Source organism: Pseudopodoces humilis, chromosome 20, assembly GCF_049639895.1.
Source record: "Pseudopodoces humilis isolate 2021_Gansu_Grassland_sample_001 chromosome 20, ASM4963989v1, whole genome shotgun sequence".
Taxonomy (NCBI): Eukaryota; Metazoa; Chordata; class Aves; order Passeriformes; family Paridae; genus Pseudopodoces; species Pseudopodoces humilis.
The window spans coordinates 1,142,027-1,153,548 of record NC_142219.1 but is presented as its reverse complement, the minus strand read 5'-3'; the positions used below and the strand labels follow the sequence as shown (position 1 = coordinate 1,153,548).

Below are 11,522 nucleotides of genomic sequence, written 5' to 3'. Positions count from 1 at the left end.
GGAGAGAGAGAGCGGCGCGCGGAGAGAGGGAGCGGCGCGCGGAGAGAGAGAGCGGCGCGCGGAGGACGCTGAGCGCGCGGAGAGAGAGAGCGGCGCGCGGAGAGAGAGAGCGGCGCGCGGAGGACGCTGAGCGCGCGGAGAGAGAGAGCGGCGCGGAGGAGCGCGCGGAGGGCGCTGAGGGAGCGGAGGAGCGCGCGGAGGGCGCTGAGGGAGCGGAGGAGCGCGCGGAGGGCGCTGAGGGAGCGGAGGAGCGCGCGGAGGGCGCTGAGGGCGCGGAGCGGGTCCGCGCTCGGAGCGATGGCGCGGGCGGCGGGCGCGGAGAGCTAACGGAGGAGGAGCCCCCGGAGCCCCGGGCCCGGGCGGGACGTGCCCCGGAGCCCCTCGGCAGCCCCTCGGCATGGCGCGGGCGGCCGGGCTGCTGCTCGGAGCGCTGCTCTGCGGAGGTAAGGGCCGCGGGGGGCGCGCAGCGGGCACCAGTTGATCGCGCACGGGCGGCTCCAACTCCTTCCCCGGCCCGGAGCGCTCTTGTCAACCGTGTGAACTAAGCTACCCCTTCCTCCTCTCCCCCCTGCTTTTCCTTTAAATCCTGCCTCTCTCTGCTGCTTTCTCTCTCCCGGTTTATGTGAATGGTGGGAAACCGTGCGAGCTCGCGTTTGAGATGAGAAACGGGCCGAGTTTACTTTCGTCCTCAAGGATGGTGGTTTTACAGATGCGTGTTAATTACTGCGTCGTGTTAAAGGAGCTTCTCGGGGGGGGTGTCCCAGCGCCAGCTTGGAGCGGAATTTGGGAAGAGCAGCACGGTGACAGTATTTGGGAATAGCGTTCTTTAAATTATATGGGAAATGTGCGGTGTTAGCTCCGGAGCCTGGATGGAAGAGCTGTCACCTGGGTTGGATAAGATGCTTGTTATCTTGATTAAAGGGACAGCCGAGGAGCAGGTTTGGCTTAGCAGAGAGGTCATTTGAATGATCTGCTGGTTTTTCTCATCGCTGAACTTCCGTGATGAGGAGAGCTCCTTTGACAAAGGCAGATCTTTTCTGAAGTGACTGGGGGATGCAGACAGTGCGTGCTCCCAAGGGGGGTTTCTGTGCAGAATAGTGGGGGACTGCCGTGTCTCAACACTTCTCGTTTTCTTGCTCAGACGGAACGTGATGGTTGTGGATGCTTTATTGAACCACGTCCTCCTCCCCGTCTGGGTGCGTGGTGGAAGGGTGTGGAAGCTCACTGGGCTCTCTGCAATGCCTGCTGTCCGTGCCATTACTAGGAATAAAACCACAATTTTGCCTTTTATCCTGCTGGTATTAGTGGTGCTCTTTGACTGTCATAAGAAGATTACTCCTAAGCGACTCTTAATGATTGAGTTCGGTGCGGTCCTGCCAGCCCCTCTGCCAGGGCAGTTGTTTGTGGAGGCAGCCCTGAGAGGCTGAAACCAGATCGGAATCAGGAGCAATTCATAAAGGGACTCTTCCCACCCCAGTCGGAGGGAAAACAAAGTACTTGGCAGAAAACTGCATGGCCTCTTCATGCCGGTCATTTCAATGTGAACTAAAATTAATGGACAGCTCAGTCTTGACACGCTCTGGAAGTGCCGGTGTGAAGAGTCTGAAATGCAGCTTTCTGTTCTGATTGCTGTAGCCTGGAGGTGAGAGTTGTATCAGCCTCGTGCTCCCCTGCAGACAGTGCACGGGATTAATGTTCTGGAGAGGTCCTGGCGTTTTGTGGGGCTGCTCCGAGTCACAAGCGCATCCTCTGCAAAGAGCGTTTGCGTTGGGCTAAACAGCTGAGTTAGGCAGCACTACATGAAAGTATTTATACAGCGGTTAGGATTCCTCGTAAAGGCACGAGAAAGTGCTGCAGGGGGAGTTGATAAACAACCCAACTCCTGAAGCCTTTTGTTCCTGCTGGAAGCTGGCTCAGCGTTGTCTCAGCCGAGCAGGAGACAAGCCGGGAGTGGTGCCCCAGCTCTGCTCTGCCTCGAGAAAAGACAAAATATTGCTTTCCTTGAGGGGAGAAAATCCGAGGTTCCGAGAGGGGAATTGGCCTCTCAGCATTGTTGAGCGCTGTATGATTTAGAAAGGAGCCACTTAATTAAACTTATTTAATAAGGTGTTTGTATAGTTTCCTGCGGAGCCTTAATGAGTGTTTCGTTTGCACTCCTCTCGTGTATTTGCACTCTCTTTGTTGGCGTGTGAGGATAGTGATTGTTCTTGAGAGCGAAAGTCCAACTAAATGAAAGTCACTTTATAGCTCGCAAGCAAAAACGTTTGTAAATGTGCTGAGAAACTTACTGTTATAGACAAGTTGTCGTTTGCTATTTAAAGAGCTATATTTACTTCTCTAAACTCATTAGCATCTCCTATCAGGCTTGAATTTCTAAGAAAATTCTCCTGAAATGTTGCCTTAGGCCTCAGTGTGCCATTATGCTGGGGTTATTATCTGGCCAATAATGTTAATTCATTCAATCTCAAGAAAGAAGCTTGGCATTTAATTTAAGCCATGCCTCTAGTCAGACCAGGATGTATAAAAGTCAGCGTGCAAAAGTGCTCTTGCATTTAGGTGCAAGCGCATGTTTTACATACCAATTATTGGATGGCTGCTCCTTAGGTGGAGAGGATGTGTGTGAAATTGTATTTACATAAGTAAATCCCAAGTGTATATATATTCCTTTCAGGAAATGACCTCTTTTCAGCAGAGTGCTAATGCATGTGCTTAAGCCCCTTTATAGCCTATGGGAGGTATTCATGAGCTTGAAGGAAGATTATTTATTTATTTTAATAGCTTTTCTGGGGCAGAGCGTAAATGTGAACACACGTGTACAGGTTTACTTCGTTTTGTAATGGAAAGATGAGTGGGAATCTTCATTTTCCTATGAGCAGCGAGCTAGAGCAAGGCTCACTGAAACTGCAAGTACAGTTAGCCCTAAAAAAGCATTTAAGGATGCACAGCTAGAGAAGTGATTTGTTTGCACAAGCATCTGTAAGTGCAGGAAAGTGTTGAACAGGAGCAGCTGTTAAAGGTGCACGGAGTTAGCAGGATTTTAGGGACAGAATCAATGTTGGAGCACAAATACAAACACAGCTGTGCATCCATAGGTTGGCACAGCACCTGCCGGGGTTCTGCTCTGCCCTTCTTCATCCCACAGCCCTGCAGTACATCCTTGTTTTAGTTACACTGCAGTGGACACTGATTGAGGCTCTTTATTTTGACTATTGTTTCATTCTGGTTTTAAATTAATCAAGCAGTGAGGTTTTTGGGTTTTTTTTATAGCTTGTTTTGGAAGTTCAGTAGCATGGCATACCCTACTGTTATGGAAAACTTCCTACATTTCCTTTTTCTCAATTTCATCACGTTAATGCTAGCCAAGAGCACAGCAGGAACTTGCATTATGTTAAATTATAGCTGCGTGGAGTTTTTATAAGTGGCTAATCTCTCTTCTAGGATAGAACCCTTTCAAAATGGAGATAGTGCTATTAATATTCCACTTTACTTTGTTTTCATATTTGGTAGTAGATCAAAGTTTATTAGGCACCGTACTTACCTAGTAAAACACCCAGCAGTTGTACTGCAAATGGCTGTTCAAAGCTGCTTCTAAGTGCATGACTGTGATATAAAATACCATCCCTGTAATCGCTTCTCTAATGCATAAATGTGTGTCTGGCTCTTGAACTGCAGAACTAAATATCTGTGTAAAATTAAGTACTAAACAGAACAATGTTATGTTTTCTTAAATGGCCAGATATCAGTAAGTATTGACAAGTATTCTGTTCATTGGGATGAAGGGATGGGGTTTTATTGTGAATTGGGATTTAGTTCCCTGCTTTTAAACTCTGATGACAAAGCAGAAGTTCAGCACTACTGAATGGTGGCTTGTAAGGAAGAGCCAGAAACTCTGTCAATAATGGCAAATTTGCCAAAAGTGCTGGAATACAAACTTTCCTGGTTAGAGTTTTCAAGGTAATGCCCCTCTGCAGTAAATCTTCCAGAGCTTTTATTCCATGGTGTGGTTAAGGTTGTGTCTACCTAAGACAGTTAGGTGACAAATAAATAAATTAAAGCCTGCAATCTTCAGGGGGTGATCATGCCATTAAAGAGGTGTCAGAGATTTCATGCCCAGAATCCCAGTTTTCTCCAGGGCTTAGGTAAACTTGTTCATTTACTCATAACCTGCATGGAAGTTTGTGCTGCCAGTGAGATTTTGGCAGTGGTTCATATCTGCTAGGCCCCGGTAGATGTGTCCCAGCTATTCCCAAGAGAGACAAAAAGCATATTATGATAAAAGGTACAAAGAGGCAACAAGATGAGAGAACTGGTGTGTAAACACAGTAATGGAAAACCATCCAGTAGGGATGGTAAAAAGGTAAACTGAGGAGTGAGGGAAAGCAAATGCAGGTTGTGGGTGACTTCCAGTCGTACCTGCCCATCAGTTGGGAGGAGGCATTTGCTGTGCAGCAGGGAGAGCTGATTCCACAGAGGAACTGGGTTATTGTAAGGCTGTTAGCAGGAACTGTGCTTGGTCTCTGCTGTCAGGATTACCCCTGCCTTGCTGTTCTTGTCAATCATTTCTCTGTCTCTTATCTACTGTGATTGTCACTTCGGTGAAAGACTTGACCCTGCTTTGGCCACCTTGTCCAGTGGGACTTTTTGGTTTGTTTAGTATCAAAACACTGCAGTGATAAAAATACAGGCAGTATTTTGGGATGCTGTAAGGTGTTAGTTTAAGGTATTTGGCTGAAATTTGACTTGGCTGTCCTTCATAGCAATAACTTTCTGGCCAGAAAAGTTGTTTTTGTCTACTTCAAACTCTTGTCCTGACTTGCTCTTAGAGGCCTGAGTCCTTTATATTTTATTCAGCCTTCCTTAAAGACTCAGTACCCTGGCAAAACAGTTTCACAGTGTTCAGCTCTTCAAGCAGTTGTACTGTTTTGTGTTCTGTGGACTGGCTCAGGCTCTAGTGACAGATGTGACCCCTTTGAAACAGGGACGGACAAATGGTGCATTGAAAGTTCATAGCTTCTGCAGTCTCCTCACTTAGAGGTATCTGGTAAAAGCCTGCGGATGCATCTCGCTTTGGAAAGAATTTCAGCCCAGCAGTGCCTGTGTTTTAGTTAGCAAATGGAAATCCTCTCTCTTTATCTATTTGTTCACATTTTTTTGGGTCAATACACAGCCTCAGGTCAGCATTTTTCTTTTCAGCTGTATCTAGTGAAATGACCCAGTGAATGTACTCTTCTATTTACCTTGCTCATCTAAAGCATATTAATCTGTAGAGCTTGGATTCCATAAACGAAGTGTCATCCCCATCACTAAAATTACTGGCAGCTTTGCAGCCCTGGTCAATTAAGTGAACTTTTCTTTAGAGAACTACACTGGGACTAAGTGGTTCTTTGCCTCTACACTTCAGAAATGTGCTAACGTCTTCCTATTGCAGCGCTGACATCTTGGGTCAGTAACTTTGTGCTTGGAGACAGCCTTTTCTGGCACTTTTTTTGCTTGAATAACAGAGATCATGTTAATTGCAGTGCCACTCTCATTAGCCAAAGCCTGCTCTTAGAACTGTGCAGTTTTAGCAGCTTGACAGATGTGAGCAGCCAGACAAGTCCCCTGAAGTGGACACTTCTATTGTACACTGCTGCAAGAATTTAACCTGATTTTGCCATCCACTGGGGTTACAAGTGTCACGGGTAAGGTCAAATTTTGATTTTTTTAGATGAATCATTTATTCTCACATCCTATTTTTAATATTCTGCAGTTGTTGTAACGTTTCCATAATTTCGTAGAAGTGCAGTGTGAAATTTAAAATATTTTTATCATAATTATGTTAATGGATGTTGCCCAAATTTCTCTTTTGTGCTTTTAGTTGTGTATTTCTCTGTAAAACCACCACCCTGCTGTAAGTGACTTGCCCTTTCCAATGCCATAAAGTCAGTACTAGGTCCAAAAACAGTGGTTGGGAATTTAACATTTATGAGAAAACTTTGAAGGTAACTAAGAAGGTAAAGTTAAAGAAAGTTGCTTATTTATAAAAAAACAAACAAAAAACCCCAAACCAAACTTCTAAATAAGTTTATGCTTTTAGACAGAAAAAAACCAACTTAATTGTTTCCTGAGTACATTTAAAAAACAGATTTTCTGTGCCCAAAGAGAAAATGTTAAGTAAGTAAAAGGAAAGCTGATGTCCCCTGATGCAACAGAGGGGTTGGACCACTGGATTCTGCTCATGAACTGCAGCAAGCAGTCCCAGGGTGGAGATGTTGAAATATCCCCACCAATATGTTTAAAGTTTTCTTTCTTAAGTAGCTGCTGCATTTTGCTGCTCGGTACCATTTTTCAACTGGGCAGCTCTTCATTTGAAAATATTTTTGCAATTGATATAATTTACAAGACAATTAGCTTTTAAAATTGGGCTTGCATCCCAAATTTGCTTAGATCCTTCTCTATTTTTGGTGAACTGTTTCACATAAAGTGACCATTTTGACTTCAAATAGATGTATTCAGATACAAACTGACAGATATTCTATGAATGTTTTTCTGTAATACTGTATTGCTGTTACAAAAATGAACTGTTTTAACTGTGATGAGAAGATTTGTCATTCCAGATGATTTCTGAGAAGCACTGTAACTTTATGCAGCCATTTAATTTTTCCTTCTGAATTAAGAGTGAAAGTTAACTTTTGAAATGTTTGTTTCTGCCCTTGTGAAATTCCATTTTCTAACCAGTTGTATTGCCTGAGGGTGCTGTTCCTTACCAGCTTGAGCCAATGGAAGTTGATGCTGCCAGGTTTCTGCCCTCTCCCAAACTGAGCTACCCTCTTTTTGAGCCAACTCTGGCTTGCCTCTAATTCCTCTGGAAACTGCTTCAGGGGAGATAAAGCACATAAAGTACACTTCTTTTATTTATTTTATTTTTTTTTTAATAAAGGGTGAGTTTGTATCACCTTGGGATCAACTTCCTGCTTGAATAAGCAAGAAGGGGGAGGGACAGCAGGGCTGGGCTGGGTCCTGCAACCCAGCAGTTGCAGTGGTATGGCTTTAATTTGTCCATGGGACACTCCAGTAAAAAAAAGGGATTGTTCTGGGAGTTGCTTACATCATATATCCACTGCAGGATATTAAACACTGAGAGGTTAGAGAACGTGAGAGGCACTCTGTAAGCGATGCAGCTTTGATTTCTATATTGGGTGGAGTTTTTTCTCATTTTGCTGGTTCTGTATCATGTTGAACAAATAAAAGTGAGGCTTAACTTAATATACTGATATTTCCTCATGCAGGTAGAATGTTCTTTTTGATGTTTAAGATAAAGCTATTTCCCTGAGCTCAAACCAAACTCACACCATCACCCCCACAACAAACAAAAAAACCCCCTGAGTTTCTTGCACTGTTATTTCAAATGGGATTGGCAGCGCTACTTCTTATTAGAGTTGTCATTAAGAGAGTTTGGTTTTAGTTTCTTATAAATTCCTCAACCATTAACTGTTTCAGCTAAAGTATTCTGTGCCAAGCATCTGCCTCAGATTGAAGAATTTATTTTTTTTTATTTCCAGAACTTCAGCCAAGAATTCAGTGGTTTACAAGAACAGAGCTCGTGGAGGGGGGTGGGGGCTAGAAACTCTGGATTTTCCTTTGTTTAAAAATAGTTGCTGACCTCTTGTTTGAGAAGCACTGATGAAACATGCCAGGAGGAGACTTGGGAGATTGCTGAGAAAACAGCCCATGGGTGATTTGATGGGATGTCAAGTTAGCAACATCTGAAAGGATAATTTTGCTTATGACAGGGAAAGAGTCAGTGTGTCCTTAGAGCTGAAACCTGTGGAAATTGCTGGGCCCTGGGCATGTGCCTGCCAGGGTGAGCTCTGCCCTCCTGGTACTTCCAGATGTTCTCTGCAGGAGTCTGGCCTGAGCTGTGGGCAGGGGCAGTGTCCATCCATCCTTGTCCTGGCCATGCTCTGGCTCTCCAGGCTGCAGTGTCCATCCTTGTCCTGGCTCTCCAGGCTGCTCTCCTGGAGCAGTGAGGGAGGAGAAGCAGAGCTGGGCAGGTGGGCACAGACCTGCTGAAAGACCTGCTGCTAAAGTGTGTTTGATCCATGCACTCACATCCAGCTGTTGTTGGGTTGGTGCTGTGGGCGTGCTGGTGGAGACAGTAATTTTGCCTTATCCATCTTTATTCCTTCAAAGCATTTTTGCATGACTTGAAGTGGTGTTTTTTAATTTTCTAATTTCATATCTCCCTGGAAACAGCCAAAATGTTTGATTTTTGCACTGTAGAATCAAATGACCTCGTACTCTGCTGGCACGAAATAAAGAGTAGCAAATAGAATAAATACTTTGGGGAAGTTAATATAGTATTGACTTCTCAATACCTGTTAAAATTCAATGATCAGAACATGGGGGAAGAGAGAGATTTAATTTGGCTGCCCCTTAGTGAAGGGTGAATAATATCATCCTAAAAGCTCAATTTTAGGGGTTCAGTTTTGCTGCAGATTTATGTAAAATCTTTGATTTGTATTACAGCTTTGTCATACTTCATAGTATACTTTGTTGTTATTCCTTGCATTCCCGTGTTTTAAATGATGAGTTTAATCTATGCTGTGTCTCTGCTCCTTTGGTGGGATGTGGAATTCCCTGATGTTTCATGACTCCAGGTGTGCAGCATGGAGCTGTTTAGATGGAAAAGATGCTTCTCTTTGTGCCCAGCTGTGATTGGGATTTAGACTCATACATATATGGGTGGTAGAGCTGGAAGAGGCCCCACGTTTTCTGGGCAGTGTCTGCTGTGAAAGGCTTGTTGTGTGTGACAGCCTTTGGCACCAGTAGCCAAGGAGAGCTGCACCTGCCTAACCTGAGTGAAAAGGCTCTGCCTCCTGAAGAGCTGATGTGACACTGCATGGGCTTGTGATTCTCCTTGACTGGGTCTCTTGTGTCTATCCTGCTGTGTCTTCAAATCTTTGTCTTTTAGATGGCCTTATTTTTACTATTAAAAATAGGAAGTCGTGTTTTATTTGGCTTTTTATTTAGAGTGACTAATTGCTATATTTTCCATCTTTTAGAGGTGCTCAAAGAGACAGTGTTTTATGACAGATGTTACTGAGCTCATACTGTATCAAATGCCTTTGTGCTTCTCTTTTTCATAATTATACCCTTGATAATTTCAGAAAGAAATCTATTAAAGGAATTCAGAAATAGAGAACTCTCTTCCCATGTATATGTGTTGAACTCACTTGTCATTCCATCACAGTGAGAAAAGGGAAGAGCAAGGAATTTGAAGTGGAGTTTCCTTATTTTCTGTAATTCTCTCCCCAGCTATATGTGCAGATGTGAATGTTGAGGTAACCTGTCAGATTTCATTTGTTCATCTGTGAAATGGAAGTGACTGGAAAACTTGATTACCTTTTTGTTATCGTAATGTGGATAGGAAAAATAGTTTTTACTTTGGGGTAAATTGCAAGTTCTCTGTACAATAGTACCTGCAGCTGATTAGGGAGTATTGTGAATTATTGCTGTTTCATTTTCACTGAGGGATAGCCCCACTCTGATAAAATATCAGGATCACATGATAGTGCTCAACAATTCACTGCAGGTGCCCATCAGTTACATTTCCATATTGATTCCATAAGTTGATGTGTTGTGCTTTGGAATGTCAGCAAGCTTGTAGAAGGAATTTTTCCAATTGTATGCGACATAATGGAATTAGAATATTCTCCTGTTTCCTTTGGAGTGTCATGAGCAGTCTGGAGATAAAAGGCTGGTGCTGACTGGTCGTGAAAGAGAAATGTGGAAACACCTATAGTGCAAGGTCCGTCTGGAAGGTCTTTATTGCATTATGCCCTTACTCAAATAACCAGAGATTCGTGTGTTGCCTTGGCTATTTCACGGATTAAACTTGGATATCGCTGTAGTTCAGGCTCAAAGCTTCACAAGTCCTCAAGGCTTCAGGCTTCCATTGAACTTTAGTCTTGGTTTTGAAAATTCATTTAGAATTAAATTAGCTGTAGCGATGAAACTGTGGCACTTTAATAGGAATCATCAGATGACATTTAAACATGATCCTGTAGTGCAGTCATGTCAGAACTGGTTTGAGGTAAAAAAAATCATGCCTTTAGGCAATATTGTTCAGGAAAGTCACAAGATGCAAATGGTTCCTTTGAACAGAGCTTACATTGATTTGTTTTTGTTTTGAGAAGAAGAAAAGGATCCACCTTTGTCAGTTGCTGAGATGTGTGAATTGGAATTGAAACCACAGTTCTGAGTGCCTCTGAAATTTGGATCCTGATCTAGACCCTGAAATGCATCTCTCAGCTTTATAGAGCAAATCAATTCAACGGTGCTTCCAAACCCGTTTAGACTTCAGCAATGTTCTGACCTTTTTTTTGTATTTTGTTCCTCTTTCACCTCCTCCCTTCTTTTTTCCTTTAAGAAAGGTGTGTGAGATTGGAGCCATGAGGCTCCAGAGCTTATTAGTTGCTCTTGACTTTTCCTAGTTCATTATTTAATGACCGTGGACTTCTCTAAAATTAAAGATGAGGTTTTAGTGTTAGAACCTGTACAGGAAGGCCTGCCAAGACACTGGCATGAGCTGTTGGCTGACAGAGTTTATTTATCTAACAAGTCATGGTTGCTTGGTGGAGTGCCTTCAGCCCACCTTGTTTTCTGTGCAGTTTCCCTTCCAATGAACAAAACTGGATTTGATGTGTCAGACATTCATAGTGTTAGTCACAGATAATAGTTCACAATGATTTTTTTTCCGCCCCAGCATTTACATATTCCTTTGTTGGAAGAGGGGAGAGTTCAGGATGCAGGGTGTAATTTGGCACTGCTAGACAGTGAGAGTTGGAGTGATTTTGGAAATTTCTCTCTTTATGTGATAATTATTCTTTTTATAAGTGATAGGTGCAGTTCAAATAGAACTATTTCAGTATCCTTCATGAGAGGATGTTTGAAACAATCTGAGTCCATTTGCTCGGCTTAATAAAGGACATTTAATGCAAATTATTTGGCTGTTACAAGTTGAGGCATTTAAAATGTATTTATCCTTGATCACTTACTTGGTTTTCACCTCTAGAGAAATCAAATGTAACCAGAATTTTCCTGACTCTTGCCCTGTGTCATGCCTTGCACAGTATCTGGACGCAGAGGGCAGCTCAGTTTTGGTGGAATTTTGGTCAGGAATTTTATCAGCATAGCAGTTACCCATTTCATCTCTGCCTTTATCAAATAATAATTCATGTGCTGGTTTCTGGCTTCACCTGAATGTCAGTGTTCTTTCCAGCTGCTACAGCAGGGTGATATGCAGGGAGGGCAGGACGAAGCACGGTGTTTTCATTTCAAACTGTAGAGTTTGTTTTGGTTCTTATTGCTAATTGGGGCTGGAAGCTCAGTTCTGGCTGTCAATATAATGGCTCAGGTTATTGTTATGGTGATCAAGTGATGGCCTTTGTTCAGGAGGTGACTTGTGTTACCAAGGGCAGGCATTGCTTTAGAGGGAGGGGATTTGCTCTCTGTGCTGCAGCTGGAAGTGTTTTCTGTGT

The 11,522-nt window shown here is 43.4% G+C and overlaps 1 protein-coding gene across 1 annotated transcript in view; it reads left to right on the top strand.

Annotated features, from left to right (window-relative positions):
* Nucleotides 1-294: 294 nt before the first annotated feature.
* Nucleotides 295-11,522, top strand: part of TMEM132C (transmembrane protein 132C) — a 166,636-nt gene continuing 155,408 nt past the window's right edge. Inside the window, exon 1 of the mRNA XM_088064946.1 lies at nt 295-443. Coding sequence (XP_087921072.1) covers nt 398-443 — 46 coding nt within the window. The 5' untranslated portion in view covers nt 295-397. The remainder of the gene's footprint in view (nt 444-11,522) is intronic.